Source organism: Macrobrachium nipponense, chromosome 46 (assembly GCF_015104395.2).
Source record: "Macrobrachium nipponense isolate FS-2020 chromosome 46, ASM1510439v2, whole genome shotgun sequence".
In the NCBI taxonomy this organism is placed as follows: Eukaryota; Metazoa; Arthropoda; class Malacostraca; order Decapoda; family Palaemonidae; genus Macrobrachium; species Macrobrachium nipponense.
The window spans coordinates 38,288,210-38,311,534 of NC_061106.1; the positions used below are offsets into that span (position 1 = coordinate 38,288,210).

The 23,325-nt window shown below is 37.0% G+C and overlaps 1 protein-coding gene across 5 annotated transcripts in view; it reads right to left on the bottom strand.

Moving 5' to 3' along the window:
* The window catches only part of LOC135214922 (ATP-binding cassette sub-family G member 1-like), a 354,258-nt gene that overhangs the window by 64,887 nt on the left and 266,046 nt on the right, over positions 1 to 23,325 (bottom strand). For 3 of the 5 annotated variants that reach the window (XM_064249394.1, XM_064249392.1, XM_064249393.1), the window contains 2 exons: positions 8,720 to 8,744; positions 7,069 to 8,086 (listed from right to left, as the gene is read on the bottom strand). In XM_064249394.1, coding sequence (XP_064105464.1) covers positions 7,069 to 7,226 — 158 coding nt within the window. In that variant the 5' untranslated portion in view covers positions 7,227 to 8,086; positions 8,720 to 8,744. Of the gene's footprint in view, positions 1 to 7,068; positions 8,087 to 8,719; positions 8,745 to 20,437; positions 20,538 to 23,325 lie in introns of those variants that run through there. The other 2 variants (XM_064249396.1, XM_064249401.1) reach the window with 2 other exon arrangements.

Genomic DNA, 23,325 nt, shown 5'->3' on the forward strand with positions numbered 1-23,325 from the left:
CGTTGTTAAACTTTGCGAAACTTATGACGAGAAAGAGAGAGAGAGAGAGAGAGACTTGGCTTCTCGATCTGTAGCCAGAGCCGTTCCCGTGACGTCATCCAAGGCGGGCGGCACCTCTCACCCAAGTTTCGGTTGGAAGAACTTAAATAAGAAAATGACTCCCTTAGAGATCAGAACCTGTATGGAGCGACTTGTGGCTTCGAGTCAGACGCTGAGGGAACCGCTTTTACCCCTTAATCTTTTCGGAGACTTGACTAATAGTGTAACGATGGATGCGCAAGCTGAGTCACACTTAAGACCCCCAAGGTCACACAAAAGACTTTCGTCGGGACAATTGCTTTTATAGTGCATGAAGTGAACCCGTTTTGCCTTTTTCTATTTCGTGAATTTATACGAACTCTGTTGTTAGTCTGAGTTGACGAATAAAATCTTTGGGCATTGTTGTGAAATAAAATGATTTAAAAAAATTAAAATCTATAAAGTATGCTGAAGAGATATGAACAGTAAAATAAAATTATATAAATATCAAAATAATTCTGTTTAAATTTCGATTATTTCCAATGTCAACAGAAATATGGAACACGGATAAATTAAACAGACCGTAGTAATCCAGTTAAAACTGCCTAAAAAATCATGTGAAATTAAACTATCCGTTAAACATGAGCCTGTTATATCTTACGGGAATGCCACTACTGACGGTTTATACAAGGCAGATAGTCAATTCAAGTAGAGAACATGACTCTGACCTTTATTCGTCAGCTTAACCAGAAAAACCAACCCCTACATGATTATATAAAAGAGGCTTTCGCCGTCTTTCTATCTCTCTCTCTCTAAAATAGATTAACACGTTATAGCGTGTCCGTTATAAAGACAACTCACCAGCTGCAAGAAATATTCAAGCGTATTCTGGTGCAAATTGCTGCTGCAGTCTTGACAATCAATACGAATTGCACACAGCAATTTCCCCTGACACCCGATTCCAGTGTGTGCATCAGAGAAGGAGAGGTCAGTTAGAGAACGCCGTTTTGAATCTACGTTGCGAAGGATGGCTAAAGCATCCTTATTTCTATGCCTCTATAGTAGGATGAGACTCTAAGGGTTTTGCAGGGGGTCAAGAGAGGAGCTCTTGACCTAGGATTAGAATAATGCGTAGCAAAAGACGACGACATGGGGACTGGTTCCCTGTTTAGGCTCAGATTGATTTTTTCTCAAGTTACAAATCCTCAGGCTTAAAATCAATTCATTATTTCAAATAAAACCTCTCCTAGCTAAAATAACAACTGCAATGCTCCTAAATATCACACAAAAACCTAATATAAATTATATATAAATAAATTTTTTTTTTGAAATGCAAACAGCTCTTTCGAAAAAAAGACTGACATATATCCTTATTATCTGCATTTTGATTTTTTTTAGAAAGACAAACATCCATTTAAAAAAAAAAAGACCGACATATATGCTAATTATCTTAAGTGGAAAAAGGAATGCGGAGAGAGGGAAAAAATAAGAATAGTGGCATTCCTAATAACTATCAATCTCTTCCGTGACTCTGACTGCTGCTGCCGCTGCGCTGGTGGTCATTTCCCATCCCGTCCCGACTGCAATAAATTTCAAAACTTATGTTGGAAAAGTGTTAAAAGGGCAACTTTATTTCCACCGCAATTGAGGATTTACGGTTATGAGATATAAAGCGTTTTATCTCTGTTTCTTTTTATCTATCATGTTCGCGTTCAAGAACTTATACTATGGCATTGCAATTCCTTCCTCTTGAGAGAGAGAGAGAGAGAGAGAGAGAGAGAGAGAGAGAGAGAGAGAGAGAGAGAGAGAGAGAGAGAGAGAGAGAGAGATTCTAAAATGGCATTTGACTTCTGGAACAAGAATAAAACACTGGAATAGTTTTGTCATAAGGTATGGGAAACTAAACACCAAAGAATGAAGGATTAAATTAGTTACAGAATAAATTTAAAAAAAATGTTAAGGAAAATTTTTAAATATTTCTCTTATAAGTCTATTTCTGATTTAACAGGTAAGACCTAATCTACTTCCTAGTGTAAATCGAGATTGATTAAACATGTCCATAAAGCAAAGGTTTTCCATCAGAGATAGCTGTTAATGATAAAATAGCTTAAATCACAGGGAATATGCTAAGAATATCTTGCAGTATATCCACTGGACATACTGAACTAAATTCACTTGGCAACGAATTGCTCTGACATGAACAGATTGATTGAAAACGACTTACTGCAGGAGACAGGCACAACAAAAACACCGGTCACGGACATCAGGTAGCATGAGATTTATGGCATTGATTGATTTAATGCGGTAAACTAGCGTCGCAACGATGACAGCATTTGAAGAGAGTTATTGCCATGGAGTGCAAAAATAATTAACAAAACAAGGAGGAAGGTACACCAGGCACCTGGTCGATATAAGCAATAAACCCACTGACATAAATAACACTCCCATAACGCATGATAACCGATAAAAACCAGAAGAAATGATAATAATAAGAAAATAATCCTCTAGAGTGGAGACGAGACGAGACAGGAGCACAACGTGAGGCCACAAAAGTTTTATTGGCATCGAGTCCACTTTCCTCAACTTAGCCCTTGGGAGAAGGTCCTTCTTTAAGATCCTTCCCGAAAGGTGAAATGACCAAATGAGACCCAAAATTTCTCGGAAATAAAATGAAGGAAAAAAAAAAAGGCTGATGAAGAGGAATAAAAACACATGATGAAGATTAAGATGAAAAGTTATATTTGGCAGAGACTTTTCGGAACGAGAGAGCAGAAAAACAATGAGAGAGAGAGAGAGAGAGAGAGAGAGAGAGAGAGAGAGAGAGAGAGAGAGAGGCTTTCCTTTCGAAACAGCTTTCTGAAAACTGAGGAACAAGTGCCCGCTTGATTACTTCATGAGAGAGAGAGAGAGAGAGGAGAGAGAGAGAGAGATGAGAGAGAGAGAGAGAGAGAGAGAGAGAGAGAGATGAAAAAGTTTTATGATGGATCTCTAGTTCTAACATGAACTTCCTACCCAACCATGATTTGGCAGCGTTCAAAATTTTCTAAAATTCATCAAAAACTGCAATGCAATATACAAATTTTAAACTGTATCGTAAACAGTACATTTGAAGAACACAAACAACTGTTCGCATTGAGTCACGGAGTCCAAGGCAGTTTAGTTCAGTCTATGTAAAAATAGTTTAATCAGCAGCATAGAAAACCGGATGTTCGATGATAAGGGTATACTTCTCTAAAAGTCGAATAGATTTTCTCTCTCTCTCTCTCTCTCTCTCTCTCTCTCTCTCTCTCTCTCTCTCTCTCTCTCTCAATGTCACTAAAGCCTAGTAAAGGAATGCTCGTGTATCCAGAAATACTAATCATATGAAAAATTATTACATGGCGAGACATCTTATCAAACTAACCATTAGAAGAAAGTGACATCTGTTTGAAACTCATGTCTGCAACAACAGGGATTTTTTCTTTCAAAGTAACACGGCTTATTTATCTTATTCAAACTACCTGAAAAATGTGCATCTACCACCATGCATATAGTTCAATATAGGCCTCGTAACTCATTATAATTTATATGTTTATTTCCTGTCTCGTTTCTCCTCCACACAAGAGCATTTACTTCGTGTAGGCTTTTATTTGAGTCAACAGTTTCAGGCTTGTTCCAGTGGTATACACATCTTGTTAAATATTGTTTAATATCTGTACGACCAAAAATAATACTGTTTTGACAAAATTGTTATTTATCTGAAGTTTCCATCATTTCTAAAACGTGAGTGGCCCTTGTCAAAAGTATGCTTTGGGTCTTCAAAAACCCATCACTTGCATATATTTCTCTTCCAATGGGTATCAAAATGTGTTTGCAAATGTAAACGGAAAAGAATGGACATATGAAAAAATAACACATCTGCAATTTTTTTTTTAAATCGTTATTAACTTCAACATTTAGACAGGATTTGAAAATGGCGGCTAATTAAAGATGAAGTTAAGAAGTACTGTTTTACACAGATGTTTTACGTAAACATTTATATCTACCTGGCTTTCAAGATATATTCTTAAAAACCATCTGATGTACCCTTCAATATTACCACAAAAAAACGTCCACCTACGCGTTATTTTCCCGTAATTCCATGTCTCATCGTTACAACGGCTCCAAAAACAAATGTTTCATAAGTTTGTCCTCATGTATAACTGCAATACAGCCCTGTGAAGTGTATCACCATAAAGTTTCACTGACAGCAAAGAATGTGTAACACTTGGCATAGGATCTCCGTGGCAATGCTCTCCATATTACCACAATACTAAGGAAATTCTACTTTTAAATAATTACGCGCAATTAAGCAGAAACGTAAGACATAGGGAAATAAATACTCATTCATAAATCAGTAAATATTTACTTTCTATTTGTACATAAACGCTGCCCTCTAAATGTTGGTAGTAGACTTCTAAGTCCGTAACTAGCGAATCATTTGGTTTTACGTAATACTTCATATAGCAAGAATAAAGTAGAGGAAAAGCTGAAAATAAAGATTAATTTTTTTAAAGAAGGGATAACGATAAGAAGCAATTCATTAGGGTTTTCGTGTGTTGATCCGGATTAGCATTAGATTAATGCAGAGGCCAATTTACAGCTGACATAAATACTCTCTCTGGCAAAGGGCTGACATAAAAAAGGGAACAAAAAATAAATAAAAGAAAAGATAACAAATACACAAGGAAGGGGAGGAGCGGAATACGTAGAGGAAATAAAAGCGGAAGGAAATGTTTTATTTTAGTTAGTTGGCTCGTCTTAGAGAATAACTTCGTGCTGCAGATTTTCTAAAATTCCTAAAAAACGGTTCATGAATTGACGAACAAAGGCGATCCACACAAAATGAAAGGGAATAATACGCCGTTGGGCTGAGAAAAAAAAAAAAAAAAAAAAAAAAAAACAAAAAAAAAAAAAAAAAAAAAAAAAAACGGAAACAGGCGATCAGAGGTAAATGGACTCACGTGACTATTGCTACGCAGTTTATACGGGAAATGTCCCGGGCAGGACACGAACATGTTCTTGTAGGTAACAGTAAAGCGGCCCTAGTCATTACTTCCGAGCCGACAACTCAAATAACCGATATATATTATAAAATAATGATTTTTTTTTTTCACGACCTCCGTGTCACACAATTGTTGTAATGACCGTAACTTTTTTCTCCTGATCATTATCAAAAGGTCAGCTCCTTAAAGGTGAGGTCGTAAGTATGTATACGTTTGGCTACATACACATGCACGCACACACACAGACACGCATATATATATATATATATATATATATATATATATATATATATATATAATTCTTAAAATTCGATATTACCATACATTAACAAAATTGACAATACAGGGTACAGGTCGTAACACCTCGCACTCAAAACTGGAACCCGCCCACACTCCCGCTTTTTTATTTCATACCCTCTTGGCGCGAAACATAGAGAGAAAAAAAAAAAAAAAAAAAACTCAAAATCCTGATATTGCCAATGACGGGAATTGTAGGAAATGAAGCAATTTCCTAAACTAATAACTCGCATTTGCTCTTCCTATGCTGGAGGCGACGGGAACAAGGTTCGTCTCTAATTGAGAAACGGAATAAATCCTAAAAATAGGAATTGGGAGCAAGCATGTTATGCCCTATGCTCCTTCGATCGATCGGATGTAAGTGTCAATCACCCTGGTTTTTCCCGATTCATATTTTTGCCTATGAATACAAAATTTTTGCCTGTTCCTTGATTTACACACACACACACACACAATATATATATAGATAATATATATATATATATATATTGTTTGTTCGTTACTTTTCCCCTGTTTTCTTCTATTTTTTACTTAGGTATTCTACCCCTCCCAAACTCAATTTGCAAGTTATTCCTTTGGGTTTGTTCAGTAGTAGTAGTAGTAGTATAGTAGTGAGTAGTAGTATAGTAAGTAAGTAAAGTAGTAATAAATAAACTAATAATAATAATAATAATAATAAATAATAATAATAATAATAATCTTTCATTCTTAAGGCTCGTCAAACTAACGCAGCTTCACGAATGCTTAGAAACTCCCAAACAATTTACGTAACGTAAATAGAGTCAATTGGCATCTTACAAAAAGTAAAAGTTTGTATAAGGTTCTGAAATGCAGCACCGAAAGAGAAGACATACTGTAGAGACGTCTGTGTATGCATGTGTAGATGTATGGGAGCGTTAATGTACAATACGACATCACAATATTAATAAATTCGCAAATACGCTTTTCAGAAGCCGAAGCCTCATCTGTGTACGATACGTCATTTCTGACAACAATACTTAAAAAGCTTTACAAACGTCAACAGTTGACGGATATGCTATAAAGAGCACGTTATTATATTTAAACTGGAGCGTAGTAAGACATCTGTCTTTAAGAAGTCAAGGCAGTGATGCAGATAATGATAAAGCTTCCCGTGTATTCTACAAAGAATAAACTTCAAAAATTTGAGAGGAAATCAATAGACTGACACTCGCTTAGCCTTGCATCCACTCATACCAAAACCTAAAAATGTCAGGTGTTGTTCTTTACAACACAATAATACGAGGCCCTTTATAAATATCGAAGCCAATTACGGCCCGAGGGCCACAAACACCCGAGAATAACCCTTTAAAAATGACACAACAGCAGCAGCAGCAGCACCAAGGCAACAGGAATCAGTTCACAACAGATTCCAAATAAGCTTGCTTTTAAAATGCAAATGGCATTTCCTCTTCAAACGTTTTCTTCAAGCACAGTAAACCATATATCTATGAATATGCGGCAGCTTTAAAGATTTACTACGTATGAAAGAGCCCTCGTTTATGATTTATTACGTATGAAATGACAGTAATATAAACACAATCAGACACATACGCAGCCTTAAGAAAAGAGCCCTCGTTTATGATTTATTACGCATGAAATGACAGTAACACACACACACACACACACACACACACACACACACACACACACACACACACACACACACACACACACACACACTCAAGAACAGGGCACGGAAGAGACTTACCTGATACGAGCATGATTGAGATTGGGCTTGAGATATGGGGCGTGTGAGGCCGGAGAGCCCATGATTGGGGTGGCCACTCCATCAGGCCCCTTGTGGAATTCCGCATAGCCTCCCAAACCCCTCCTGCTGGGGACCTGCACACTCAACAGTTCCGCCATTTTGAGGCCGAATCTTGGGCGTTTGCTATTCTTAAAGTCTCGTTAGAAACGATTGAGCTACGAGCACAGTTACAGTTCCGGTACCGCTCTAGTAACTAAAAACACTTCGATATTGCATTTCGCAGACGCACAATGTGTTTTCTCTGTCGCGCACTTTTCTCTCTCTCTCTCGCTCCCCTTTTTCCAGAATGCCTTCGGCAGCAAATAACTCGAGCGGAGTTACAAAAAAGTGAGTGCTGTTGAAGATGGCACCGCCACAGAAGCCTTCTTACGTTTCGGAAAGCCTTCAAAGTGGTTTGCAATTCATAGTGTCAACACCTCACCTCATTTCCGTGGCCCTTTTCAATTTTCACGAATAGGGTCGCAATCTATATTTTCTCCGGCCAAAACAAATGCAACATCAACGGGGCAAATTCAGTGATTTTGGATTCAATATTCATTCAACAATTTCATCCAGATTTTTTTCCCCTGGATAAATGGCAGCTTCACTGACTCGAGTACGCACTTTCGAGAATATTCGATACCATCTGCATGAATAACTCCAAAGACGCAACTGCTGCTGCTGAACAAATATCAAAAGGACATCTTGCCAAGGGCCCTATTAAAAGGCTCATTCCTCTTTCAATTTTTTTCCTTATTCTTTTCTATCTTCTATTCTTTCTCTCTATACTGTCACTGAGTTTTCAACAGATATCAACTGGAAATTTTCAGCTTCTTATGTCAATTTTATATTCAAATCCACTTCATTATTGTCTCTGTACTTCATAGTTTTGTACTGCTTTTTTAGAACGCTGGATTTATGGTTTGTCACTATCATTATCCAAGGCTGATCTATCACAAGTTTGTCAGGAATAACTGCTCTGAAATCAGAAAAAAAAAAAAACACTGGCGCTCAATTTTGTGTCATTTAAACCGGGATTCAATATGTTAAATATATTAAACGTGGTTTAACGGAAGCATGTAATTATGAATATCTGTAGGGGGGGAAAAGTTAGCTAAAAAAAAAAAAAAAGGTGTCCATGAATTAAAGAGTTAAGTTCGCTGAATAAATAGTACGGGCAAAAAGTGGCTATTAAAACATCGGGGCAAAGCAAGAACATTTCTTTCCAAAAATTGCATATTCACAAAGACAACTGCACAAAGTTTTAAACGTACTATTAGATAAAAAAAAATCTATTCACGTCAGATAAAATTTCGATACGATTCATTCAATGCAATAATATGTCAATTCTTTTTTTTTAGCAAGGGGCATGGAGCAATGTCGTTCAAGTTATTTACATAACATTAATTTTAAACTCATTCACGGACACTGGCTTTATAGAACGGGAGGTTATTTCCAAAGAATATGTTTGTACGTAGCGCATGTGGAAAGGGTTAAGTCTCTTGGGTATTTAATTTCATTCGTGTTCCAAATAAAACTGCCGGGTCCTTGATGTTCGTGGTAATGCATATTAAGTACATATAATGATAAGCGTGGTATTTTCGATATTCACCTTGGAAGTCCACATCTTTTTCAAGCTGAAAAGAAAGAAAAGATTCATTAGTCTCACATTATTATCATAAGTAATATTATTAATCTTACAATTTTAATTAACAAATAACGGTAGTAGTAACATGTTCAAGAATTTGATAAAAAAAAAATAGAACAGAAACAAAGTAGATGGTTTGAAATGGAATAAAACTAGTTGAACTAATGAATCAATTTTACAGGTAAACATTATGTTCACGTGAAATGTTCATACTGTAAGAATTCTAACCTTAGCAGAATATTGCCCATATATTCCATAGTTACGCAGTACTATAGAAGGCATAAATACATAATAACTATACTCTGTTTTTTTTCATCTGTCCATCCGCCTGTGGTGTTTGCGTATGGTAACACTGCGTCCCGGGCTTTGGATAGTTACATTCAGCTTACATTCAACAATAATAACAATATCATATTTCGAATATTAACGGTATAATTCGCATACAGTAAATTATTAGAACACTTTTCAGTTGCAAAGGTACACCCAGATATCCTTTTACTTACCTAAAATTTACGGTTTAAAGCCCGGGACGCAGTGTTACCAAACAAAAACACCACAGGCGGATGGACAGATGAAAAAAAAAACAGAGTAAAGTTGCAAAGAAACCTTTGCAACTTGCATCGACAAATAAAATAAATTATCAATATTAAGAGAAAATTAATATAAATATAATGAAAACGCATAAGAAAATATGAAATGATAACGTAAGTTTAAGTATATATACATTACTCATTGCACAAACAAATACATGTGAGAGAGAGAGAGAGAGAGAGAGAGAGAGAGAGAGAGAGAGAGAGAGAGAGAGAGAGAGAGAGCATCATTCCAGAAACCCACCACGGAATCTGCGCCTCAACTAAGTGAAACAGGGCGGGTGAGGCCGCAGAGTGAATGCCAAGCGCCTTGGTTTCCGGCCGCGCGACTACTACTACTACTCCCCATCCCCACCCCCCCCCGCCACCACCCCCGGAACAATCGCCCATTTCCGGAAATGGGTCCTGCCAACGAGACCATAAATTTGTATAACCGATTAAGTAGAATGAAGTGGAACGGACGTGGATCTAAAAATATGGTGATTATTATTAAATTCGGGACGAGTTTAATGAGCTAAAGTAGTGCAAATTACATACAGCTGGGAGCGAGAATAGCATAAGTAAAAGGTATAATACGGTAAAATGCAGAGAGAGAGAGAGAGAGAGAGAGAGAGAGAGAGAGAGAGAGAGAGAGAGAGAGATTATAAATTAAAGTTGAAAAAGTGAATACATACATTAAAGTAAAGTAAAGAAAAGAGAGAGAGGAGAGAGGAGAGACGGAGAGAGAGGAGAGGAATGAGGAACGATTGAGAGAGGAGACGAGAGAGGAATTATAAATAAGTTGAAAAAAGTGAATACAACATTTAAAGTAAAGTAAAAGATGAGAGAGAGAGAGAACGAGAAGAAGAGGAGAGAGAGGAGAGACGAGATTATAATAAAGTTGAACAAGTGAATAACAATAAATTTAAAGTAAAGTAAGTAAAAGAGAGAAGAGAGTGTGACAAGGAGAGAGAGAGAGAGAGAGAGAGAGAGAGAGAGAGAGAGAGAGAGAGAGAGAGAGAGAGAGAGAGCAGCATCCCACAGGACCCAAACTGACCGAGGACGCCTCTTTTCCCCCCTTTTAATAATTCATCAACATCGCTGCGACAGCAGCTGTACACTACACCTGTTCCACAGGGCAGTAGCAAACAAACAATCTATATTGTCAACATTTATTCTTGGTTTTCCATGCAAATTGCATGCCTTCCTGGTCCCCCTCCCCCCCTCCCCCTCAGCCACCTCTCTCTCTCTCTCTCTCTCTCTCTCTCTCTCTCTATCTCTCTCTCTCTCTCTCTCTCTCTCTCTCTCTAACAAAATAAGTTCAATTGCAATCTTGTGAACACTTTCATTTTTGAACGATTTTATTTTTGTATCCTAATATTTATGAACGTAAATTTTAAAAAAATATAATTTTATTCTCAGTCATCCTGGGTCACCTGCAGTTGCAAATCACGGCTATTGATTGTGCTAAATAAATACAAAGTTTCATTCATCTCTAAATTCGGCCAGGCAAATTGGTAATGGACTAATACGAAATTTATCTACACATCGTTAATTGTATTCTCTTTTTGTATGTTGTGACGTGCAGTTACAAACTGCCATGTTTTATATATATATATATATATATATATTATATATATATATATATATTTATAATATATATATATATATATATATATAATAATATACATACACACACACACACACACATAGCACCTCATTTTAGAACAAATGAATCTTCATTGCTATTAGCTATCACAAACTTATATAACGTTCAGAACCGCATCTGAATTGTTCTCTCAACTTTAAATATAATCGCCTTAAACGATTACCACCTATCGCGCGTTACTTAAACAAGCTTATATTCTTAAGTAAAACCAATCGAATGATTAAAATGTAAACAGACAATAAAAATCCCCTTTTCGTCTTCTTAAAGTCAACGGTGCAATGTACAAAATAAACTTATAAATGTTACAAATACCCTCTTAAATAAGAGACAGCCTTTTGTAGCGATATTTCATTTGAGAATTAATACAAAGGTCATTTGCAGACATTTAAAACATCCACTACACTATGGACTTTGAAGCTCCAGATCAGCGCAAGGGAAATGGTAAGACGACTCGTCTTTTCCATCTTTTAGATTTATTTTAAGAATGCTACAGATGTTACTCTAGGAAGTCTCATATATATATATATATATATATATATATATATATATATATATATATATATATATATATATATATATCCTATATATATATATACAACTTATACACATATGCGTAAGCACTTCACCATTTCACATCACAGGATAATAGTTGATTATTACATCCTTTTACACAATGAACGGAAGGCACCAAACTGACAGTCGATGTCATATTATATCCATCACCAGCAGTAATAAAATGGCCATCCCTTCCTCTCTGGTATTTCTCCCTCGCGACAAGCAAAGGCACTAACCATTCCACGTAAATTCGAGAATACATTGGGTCTTTTCTTTACTTCGCGGGAGAAATGTCAAGAGCCTGCCTGCCTGCCTGCTTCTCTCCCTCTTCTTCTTCTTCTTCTTCTTCTTCTACTTCTTCTTCCTCCAGGACCATAGCTTACACGAATTTTATGCCCAGATTAGGTTTCTTGGAAGGCCGGGGACATTCTACTGAAAGGTCGCGGTAACTTCTCCTTAGACTAAGCGTTCTCCATCTCGCTTTTAAGAGGAAAACGGGTGTTTCTCTCATTCTTTCTCAGTCTCTCTACGCTTATCTTTGGCCCATTAAAGCATCCTTTATATATATATATATATATATATATATATATATATATATATATATATATATATATATACACACACCCATTCTTATTCTTCTTCTTTCCCACCGTTATCCCTACATTAAGGGGTCGGTTGCCTGATGCGTCTTCTCCACTGCCTTCTATCAAAGGCATCATCAGTCTTGGTTTATTGTTTGGCAAAGGGGTTTTTTTTACGTCAGCATGCCCTTGCTGTCACCAACGACAGTTATCAGCAGTGGGCCTAGCCTTTTACTAAAAAGTTCACCTGCAAGGCAGCAGTTTCCACAGTTATCATCAGTTGGTCTTGCCTTTTACTAAAAATTACACCTGCAAGGCAGCAGTTTCCACAATTATTAGCAGTGGGCTTAGCCTTTTACTAAAAAGTAAGACTGCAAGGCAGCAGTTTCCACAATTATCGGCGACGGGGCTAGCTTTTTACTAAAAAGTAAGACTGCAAGGCAGCAGTTTCCACAGTTATTGGCAGTGGGCCTAGCCTTTTACTAAAAAGTACACCTGCAAGGTAGCAGCTGTCCTTTTAGTCGCCTGTCACGACACGCAGGACCTACGGTGGCAGTATTCTTACACCCCTACCACAGGATCAAATTTTACAATACCCAAAAGATAACTCCCAAATGCGTAAAATAGCGACGAGGCTAAACACATCTCATGGGAAGTATAAAACACAGAGCGACAACTCTACAGTCACACGAAGAAGAAGAAGAAGAAGAAGAAGAAGAAGGAAGAAGAAGAAGAAGAAGAAGAAGGACGACTCGCGTACGAGATGGAACACCGAGAGACGTAGCTTTTTCAACGTGACACTTAACTAATCAGCTGAATCACTCAACAATTGGCGCCGTTATTTCGACTTTAATGGCGGGGTCTCTGCCTTCACGCTATCACGTGGGTAATAAGGAAAATAATAATGCACTTCTATTGTAACAGCAGCGATCATGTGATCCAGACTTTGGTTCTTTGAATCTTTCTCTTTCGTTAGACTTTCAAGTTTATTCCCAGCGGCACAAAATTTTATAGCGCATATCATGCGACATTTAACGAAAGAAAATCTACATTTAGACGACGCGTGGGACGATGTTGACAATGGCAAGCGTTCTTTAATGGGGGAAAAGTATGAATGGTCAGTAATCTATGAAAATTCAATAGAATTCCCCTGAAAGCACTCAGAAGCCTGCCATTGAACATGATGACTTTTAATCTACGTAACGAGCGATTCCATCGGGATGATTACATTCGACTATATTTCAATTTCGACTCTCTATTATACATATTCGACTGAAAAGAACAGAGGAGCCAATATGTTGAGGCAACACTGACAATTTTAATCACCAATATCAATTAGTAGGTCACCTGTTATCTCGTAATTTTGGAAGAAATATTTACTTAATACTTGAAAAAGTATTAAAGTTCCCTTAAAATAGTATTTTTCAGAAAAATAGAATGCTTGCTAAAATTACAAATCTAATAATGTTATTCAGACTATAGTGATTAAAGGAGAACTATCTTAATTTTTTCTTATTTTTACGTTTACACTAACACCTAAATCTTCGAAAAACAAGAATATATATTATATATATATATATATATATGTATATATATATATATATATCTATATATATATAATATATATATTATATATATATATACTACTCTTGCAGGTCACGTGGCCTTGTACGCAGGACTCTCTACATGACATATCCCAAACCAGAGAGAGAGAGAGAGAGAGAGAGAGAGAGAGAGAGAGAGAGATGAAAAATCTGATATCTGATAAATGGACTTAATCTTACCCAGAGTAAGGGTTCATGAGTTTCAGCAGAAAACGTATTTTCAGTTTATAATTTTTAGTACGAACTCTCATAACACAGAATTACTTATGGGCCCTTTTTTTTTCCTTTTACTCCGATAAACCTCAGATCACGTTTCTTCACTTTGCATTCGTGCACTTAAAAGTTTTAAAATTAGTATTCAGTTGCAAAGGGGTCTTTAAGTCAAGTGGCTGACTCTTGAAGACCTCCATATATCTATCTCACCTTGAATAGAATGCAGTATCAATTGTATACCCTGCAACAATCCACTCTGTACCAAGTTACATAAGACGACCACAGAATACCGCAGAAACATCAGTGCTTGAGCTCAAGAGGTCTCCATCAATCTTAATTTCGAAAACCGCAAAATGGTCTTATCACGCCCAACAAACCGTCAAAAGATGAAAAGGACATTCTTAAACACAAACCCCGAAGTGGCGCCTTCGCGATTTCAGACCGAGTCTGTCCAAGACAGAACTCTGAATAACTACAATAGTTAAGAGTGCAGCGTCTTCTTCAAATGCACTCGTGAGTTCTAATTCGTGATCGGCTGAACGAAACGGCACTTGGGCGTCTAATCTTTTATTTAAATCTGTCATCAGATCATCTTACGATCTCTCGCTTCAAACCGACAGTCACAAGACGCGAAAACAATGTGAGGAGATGAAAAATATGACTTTCTTCGCGAACATAATAAGAAAATTACTCTTTCCAAGTACAGATCTTCAAGTCAGTGAGCTCAAGCTGCGATCTTCAGAAAAAGGATACTTTTCTTAAAGCTGAGAGATTTACCAAGAGTAAGACATTTGTTACTGCATTTGAGAATAATATTCTGAACTCAGAGAAGAATAAGTTATTTTGGCGCCGTGATTATCTGGGAGGCGAGTAAGAAGATTTGATCTTCCTAACAAGAAGAAATTCACAACCTCCAGCAAACATTACTTTAATCTTACGATCTGCAAGACCCCTCCCCAAGCGCCGGTTATATAACGACGACGTTCTGGTCCTTAATTCAAGAGGATTATTCCACTGAATTGTCAATTTTCATCAATTCTCTCCTTGTGGCGCCTCAACACTCTCTCTCTCTCTCTCTCTCTCTGACACCTACTCCTTTGCCAAGCAGTCTCCAATTCTTCACAGCAGTCAGTATCCGCTTTTAATGGTTGACATAACATTAAGAACTCTCATGATTATTTAGATGGACGCGCAGGATTTCGTTTGAATAAAGACAATGTTTTCTGTCATTTCCAGTAGCCTTTCCACCATGCTCCACAATAAACACGCACGCAGTTCCCAGCATCATATCACCTTCAAAAGCGCCTGCACGAAAAGTTCCAGTTTTCATCGCTCTTGACAAAGACACCTGGGATCAGTGACGATACATGACGACGGGAACATAAAACGAAGTCATGTGGAAACCCGTTCTGGTCTCTCTTCCTATCTTTTGTGCTCAACAGACAAACTCGTGCTATGAAAACGCCCACATTCTCCCTCTCCACGAATGTTGAATATTTCACAGGGAAAATAAGAACACAGTGTGTTTACATAAATGCTCCCACAACTGTAAATGCAAGTCATTCTAACAGTCTGTTCCTGGTATTGTTCACATCCAAGAACTGACTCTGGATATTTCATTGCCTATTTCGTCTAGTCTTGCATTTTGCTACAAAACGATATTAAATTACTGAGGCAACAATGCCTTCTAAAACATGAAAATAGGCCATGAAAAACGGCATGTCATAAAAAATGTTCGTATCCTTTAAATCACGCAAGAGCAGACGAAAGTGTCAACAGTTGACCAAAATGCCAGATGTGAGGGAAAAATAACAATGGCGACTAGGAAAAACGAGGAAATACCACAGAAACCTTCAACATATATGAATTTCAAAGACGGCACTTGCAAATATGGCCCTTTAATTTTATAGAAGCGTTAATAACAGCGTTGTGAGTAAGCAATATGGCCAGCAAGAGAAACCTAATTTGTGTACATACTCAAAGAATAACCACACTATACTCTGTTTTTTTTCATCTGTCCATCCGCCTGTGGTATTTTGTATGGTAACACTGCGTCCCGGGCTTTAGATAGTTACGCTAATTGTAAGTTTTAGGTAAATAAAACGATATCTGGGTGTACATTTGCAACTGAAAAAGTGTTTAATAATTTACTGTATGCGAATTACACCGTAATATTCGAAATAGGATATTATTATAATCGTTGAATGTAAGCTGAATGTAACTATCTAAAGCCCGGGACGCAGTGTTACCATACAAAAACACCCCAGGCAGATGGACAGATAAAAAAAAACGGAGTATAGTTACTTTCGACTGTTCGTTGTACTGAAGGTAAATCACAGAAATTTGACTTTGTAAATTACCTCTTTATATCTGATACATGGAGTTCAGCTATGTGACTTTTGTAATAACTTTGAACGGCCTAAATTACATCCATTATTAGATATTGCACTGTCATCTGAAATGAAGTGATAATAACTACAGTTGAACACTCATTAATGCGAAACCTATAAACAATTGAAAGTGTTTTTGATGAGCAAATGCGTGCAAAAAGATAAACAAAAGTACGAACACGTACAATTGTACGTGTATGCATAAATTACAGAGAAAGGAGTTTCTATATATCCTTTCTTCCACCGTAATCCTGGAAAGCTCATCTCTTGTATTCCAGGTCCGCCTTTCCATGAAAACTATTGTTGATGACGTTTCCTCGTTTGCTTTTGAAAAATATGACCCTGTTTTCCTCAAATTCTACGTTGGGAGTTTCATTTAACCCAGCTTGAAGACATGCATTCCCACTAACATTTTTCAAGAAAAACTGACACATTTCACGTTACCCTCAATAACACCTCTCAAAATTGCACTCGAAGGCTACAGACATTACTTTCAACGTTCACTGAAGAAACATCTTGATGACAGGGTTCAAAGCTTCTTGACTGATAACTCATCCTGAACCCTGTTCTGGTTTTTCATATCACTTATGTCAGGTATCCAGAAGCGCTCAGGTAAAATTTCACACCAAACACAAATGGAATTTGCACACTTGAAAAAAAAATGATAAAGCTATACGAAACACCACCCAAAACTAATGGCTTCTAGAAAATATGGCGTAGACAGCAAACTAAAACAGCGCCTTCATTCCATACCTGTGACAAATGTCAGAAAAACCAAACGGAGGCAAGAGACTCCCACAAGGACCGAACTACTTGTAAATCCTACTCTGGATCGCAAGGGTCTCCCGGAGGAGGGGTGGGGGGGGGGGGGGGGGGGGGGGGGGGCGATTCTCTCAGTCCCCACTCAATCATCATCCTCTCCTACACTAATGGCCTCGTGGCCCCGTACCTTCACCCCCCACACCACCCCCAAAACCCCAAAACCCCGACTTCCCCATACCCCATCATTTCACCCGTTGACACTTTCTCGAAACTCCTCCTGGGTGATGAGGCTTCATCTTGATAATTTTAAACTTTGTGACGGATGACGACTCAGGGCTTCTATCCTCTACTGGGAAATACTTACCTTTTATTTTCTTATTATCACCGCTTATTAGATATCATTCGCTGATATTAGTACACAGCTAGAAACACGCCATCATGACTTGCTTAAAGAAAAAAAAAGCTCTTGCGTAACTGCATATTTATATAAACCATTGCGCACACGCGATCACATCAAGGCAAATAACGCCGCACGAAATGACATTATGCAATCATTTGAAAAAGACAAAAGATACAGCAAGGTCTTTGAACCCAAACCTCTCGATGAACAATACGAAATCGCTCCATGAACGGTACAAACGAAAGACGAAAATCTGCGTCGAATACAGGCCAAAGGAAGCCATTCAAAGGTAAACCTCTCCCCACAATTTCAAGGTCGCTCTTCCCGCATCATAACACAAAGGCCATTTCTATAACCTGTGTGTAACAGAAGCCATATTGCGGAATATTACGTAGTCAGTATTACGTTCTCTAATTATTCACATATAGGGTAACAGGGTCTGACTTTCAACCGTTGCCATACGAGGTATCAGTGATTCGTTGGCAGTGATTTGTGTGTGTGTGTGTGTGAATTAGCTTTCCTATGAGAGAGAGAGAGAGAGAGAGAGAGAGAGAGAGAGAGAGAGAGAGAGATTAAGCTTTGTATGAGAAAGAGAGAATTAGCTTTGGTTATGAGAGAGAGAGAGAGTTGAGCGAGATGAGAGAGAGAGAGAGAGAGAGAGAGAGAGAGAGAGATCAACAATACTTCGTACTGCATTAAACGGGACAATGCTCAACCAATGATTCACAAGCCTGAGATTTACCCTTTTTGGATCCGTTTCGATGAAGTGAGCATAATCCGCGCCATTGTCCGCGACTTCCGCCATGGAGAGACGTCAATACGGAAAATTTTAGTGTTCTGAATAGTTAATTATCTCCTCCCGCAAGAATTCCCGGTATTCTTCTACGATGCCCCTCGCAAATAAGATATGTCCGGTTGTTGGACAATTGAAGTTTAATGACTCTCTCATCTCTCCTTCTCTCTCTCTCTCTCTCCTCTCTATTCCAGATATATATAAAATATAATTAAATATATTAATATATATTACTATATTATATATTATATATATATATATATATAAATTTGTCTAACTACCTTTGGTGCACTTTACACTCTCACTGAACTTCGTAAATATAACAGGACCCGATCGCTTATATAATCTGGGACTTTGGTCTCTTAACGTCAGTTCACTTATCATTCCAATTTGAGACCAAAGCTCTGTAAATTCCTTATAATATCTAAAGCCAACGGAGCAGAAAAGAATGGCTGTTATGTAGCATTAACACGAATAGACCCGACTCCAAATGTATGATTTAATCTCGTTTCATTCGTCCAAGATCAGGACAGAATTTAAAAGAAAAGTGACTCATGAGATTTAAATGTAACGCTTAACAATAGCAGCAATACTAACAATAAAAATATTTACCGTTATAAAATGAACATGTGATACAATGGATATGACACTGTCGGAAAAAAATAAAGTGATTGCTTTAAATTCAACTCCCCCTTTCATGCTGGATAAAAAAAAAAAATTCTTTCCACGTGAACTTTTGCAAACAACGCCGAAGTCAATTATACAGTCATTCGTCAACAATCCGCGTGCAATACTCAATCTGGGCCACTTCCCCCAATTTTTCTTTCGGCACCGCCACTTAAAAGCAGGCCTTATTGAATGACAACGTAAGGACGACATCCGTAAAATTGTAAATATGAACTTTGCAACAGATATGAAATGATGCTCGACCGGAAATTTCCCGTCCAGTGAAGCTCGTTCACTGTTAATCGCTGGAGATTTTGCACTTAACTCGGAACTGGAAATAAAATTCAGCGATGACAATGTGCGCAGTTCATGGAAATCACATGTATACATTTCACATACTTTTATTTTTCAGGTTCTAACATAACTTTTGTTTCGAAAATTCTCAATCATTATACGACACAGTCACAAGAAGAGATTTCTGAAAATACACGGGCAAAATGACCCTTGTAAAATTATAATTCACATCATTGTATGTAGATATATATATATATATTATTATATATATATCGATATATAATATATATATATTATACATCATATATATAATAATATATATACGTATAGTATGTATTGTATATATATACCTATACATACATACATAATCCATTATGTATATCCATATATAAAATTATATTTCAATATATATATAATATATATAATATATATATATATATAATGTATAATACCCAATAAGGATACATCTACATACATACATTACAATATTATATATATAAATAATATATATATATATATATATTTTATATATATATATATATAGAGAGAGAGAGAGAGAGAGAGAGAGAGAGAGAGAGAGAGAGAGAGAGAGAGAGCACGTTCAGTATGAGGGAATACGGAACAAGCAGCACAGAAATCCGGTAATCCCGAGGAAGAAGTCGATACCAGATTCTTAAGAGTAAAGGCTACTTGGACAAATGGATGATAATCGATATTTTCTGCTGCAGCTATGAATGAAACGCACTGAATGTAACTCACAAGAAATAATAATAAAAAAAACAATATTAATCAATAATGCGACCACCATGATTGCAATAGGATTTCCTATAAGAACAGACTTAATGTACATTATACCATACGGTAGTACGAAAATAAAATACGCTGAAAATCCACATATCTAAATAAAAAAAATAGTAGCCATTATTATACACACGTAAACAAGTCTACACTTCATTCCGAGAAATGACAAGGAGTAACGACGTGATGCTGAAATTCTGTATACTGTACTTTATATCAAAATACACTGTCTACTTTAAATTTTAAGGACATATTTCACAATGCTCATCACTGGTAAGGTCCACAGAACTCTAATCATCACCACACTATACATCTCAAACTAAACACAGTTTCTCGAAAGGAAGATTAACATCGGTATACTACACGAAAAGAGCAGCAGATGTCTCACTTTTACACAAAAATACAGAAAGCAGCCAAATCTCTACGGGTAAATGACGCCGCGTTTCACTACGAGCTTCCTCCACCGACTGAGGTGGAAGCTAGAGAGCGATTTGCTCCTGCTTGCCCGTGGCCTTGCCTGTCCGCCACCGCCCCTGCCCTGCCGTGCTTGCTGCTGCTGCTGCTGCTCCTGCACGGCGAGAAAAGAGAGCGAAGGAAAGAAAGGCACGTGTAACCCTTCCGCTCTTCAGGATGCAACTGACATGCCAAATGAACGAGACTCACGTCTTTGAGAATTTCTACGACTACTAGATATTATGCTTTCGGAGTAGAAAACCTGGAGAGAGAGAGAGAGAGAGAGTAAAAATCCTCTCTTGCACATAGTACTCATCCGTAGGTGGGTCAGGGTCTCCTTCTGGCGAAGAAGCGTTCGTGATGAGATGGAATGCAAATAAATGGAGCTGAATCGAAAGTGAAAAAAAAAAAACGCCAAATAATTTCTTCCCTACACCACACGGAATAGAAATGGCATTGGTCCGTAGAAAAAAAAAATGCGGAAATGTAAAACAACTTAATGACACAGGTCGGAGCCGAGGACCACTTACACGAGTACATTTGCCCCATTGCCACCCTTAAAAAAAAAAAAAAAAAAAAAAAAAAAAAAAAAAAAAAAAAAACAAAATATATTTGATATTATATATATATATATATATATATATATATATATATATATATATTTTACCAATTAGGATACATAAAAAAAATTCGTCTTCGAACAAGCAAATTTTACGAAAACAAAACAGACGTTTTAAAACATACATAGAAATTGATATGAAAAATGGCCTCTTATTCAAACTTTTAAATAAAAACAAAAATAAATAAACAGAAGAGCTCACTGACTCACACGGGGCGGGGACGGGGGAGAGGTGGTGATGTACCGAGGTTCATTAGATGAACAAAAAGATTATGACACTACAGATCTCACTGACGCAAGTAGAGAGAGAGAGAGAGAGAGGAGAGAGAGACGAGAGAGAGAGAGAGAGAGAGAAGAGAGAGGAGGTTAAGTGTAGAAAATCCATCGGCAGCTGCGAGAAAAGTAGACAGATTAAAGAGTTAAGGAGAGAGAGTACTTGAGTGTTTGGGTGGAAGGGGAGGTGGGAGAAAGGGAGGAGGTTAGGGGGGAGGAGGTTAGTTTAGAGGAGGTAAGGGGGGGAGGAGGTGTCACAAAAGGGAATCCACACCGACTTAAAGAGGACTATACCGCTGTCGAGCGTGAGTAAGAATCCTAGAGATATTTTTTATGCCTATTTTCTTCCTCCACATATATAATTCCAAAGTCATATATATAATTCCAAATGGAGAATCATAACCATTTTACTCACAAAGCCACAGACACAAGGAATGAGGATTAAAATGAAACTGTAATTACTTCTTGAAAGGCAATATGCAAGTCGAAATCACAACGAAAACTATTCTATATTAAACTTTAAACAATTTAGAAATAAAATAACCATAGAAATCAGTATGAGGAAACAGAGTTATGACGCAGTAAGCCGTTGCCGACGATGAATATACTAGATATCAAAAAATACAATCTATGAAATAAAATTGGGGGGGGGGGTGGGGTAGGGGGGGATGTATTCTGAAACCATTGTTTTATGATGATACATTTCCAAGTTCCAAATGATCCTCAGCGTCAAGGATTTATGAAAAGGCCCCCAGAAGTTTCTCACAGCACATTGTTCCTTCTGATCAGGAATCTATATCCTTAGTAACCTTACTATATATATTCTACAGAATATGACCCTTTCACTTTCCCTGGCGTTCATAAAGGAATTGCTCTCAGAGATAATGGTAATGGTGATGATGATGATGATGATCGAAGAATTAAAGAATTAATAAAGAACAAAATCGTGGAAAATATCAAAGAACAAGTAGAATAAGCGATTCGGATAAATTATTATGGCAAAGCAGCGTGTGTGTGGAAAATGACACCATTAGCAACAACGCCCTGGCATTGTTCATTGAAGATATGAGCGAGGAAGACCAAGTGGATGAATGGCTTTTCATGACCTGTCGCAAAAGGATTCTTAAAAATTCACTCGAAAGTCCAGGAATGAGATCCGTTAACAAAGTTACTCTGGAATAATCACAAGTACCAGAAAAAATACAATTCCCAAAATACTTTTCTGAAAAAATAGTTAAGAAAATCCACCAGGATTTTCACCATTCAAACTTTTTGGTGAATAATAGTATTTTGGTTTTGGTGTTGCTATCACGAGATAACCTCATCCGAGGTCGGATTAGCATTACGTTTTTTTTAAATGCATTAAAAATCGTTGTTTTCATTCTAAAAAAGCATTAAAATTGAGTGAAGACAGTACAAAAAAAATGAAATAGAATTACCAAACTGTAAATCATCATTTTTAATTTAATTCGAAGTTCAGAGCAGGTATTCTAGTGATGCTTATTCTTTCATCTGCGCTTAAATATATTTTCTGCTTGTGTTACGGTGAATGACCAGTTGTTAATTGCTCACTGCATGCATCCCTTCCTTTCTGCACTCGTTTAATGTGTAATGGCAGTCATGTAATGGTCGATGATTTAACAGCTAATTATCCTAAAATTTCCCGTAACTAGAAAGGAAGTTTTTAAATTTTGTTTTTGTATGTAATGACAGCCTAGAAAGGTTGTTTTTACATTTTTTTGTATGTAACGACAGTCTAGAAAGGTTGTTTTTAAATTTTGTTTTGTATGTAATGACAGTCTAAAAAGGTTGTCTAAATTTTTTGTATGTAATGTTTTTTACGTAATGACAGTCTAGAAAGATTGTTTTTAAATTCTGTTTTTGTATGTAATGCCAGTCATCTAACTGTCTGTTTAGTTTAAAAGCTAGAT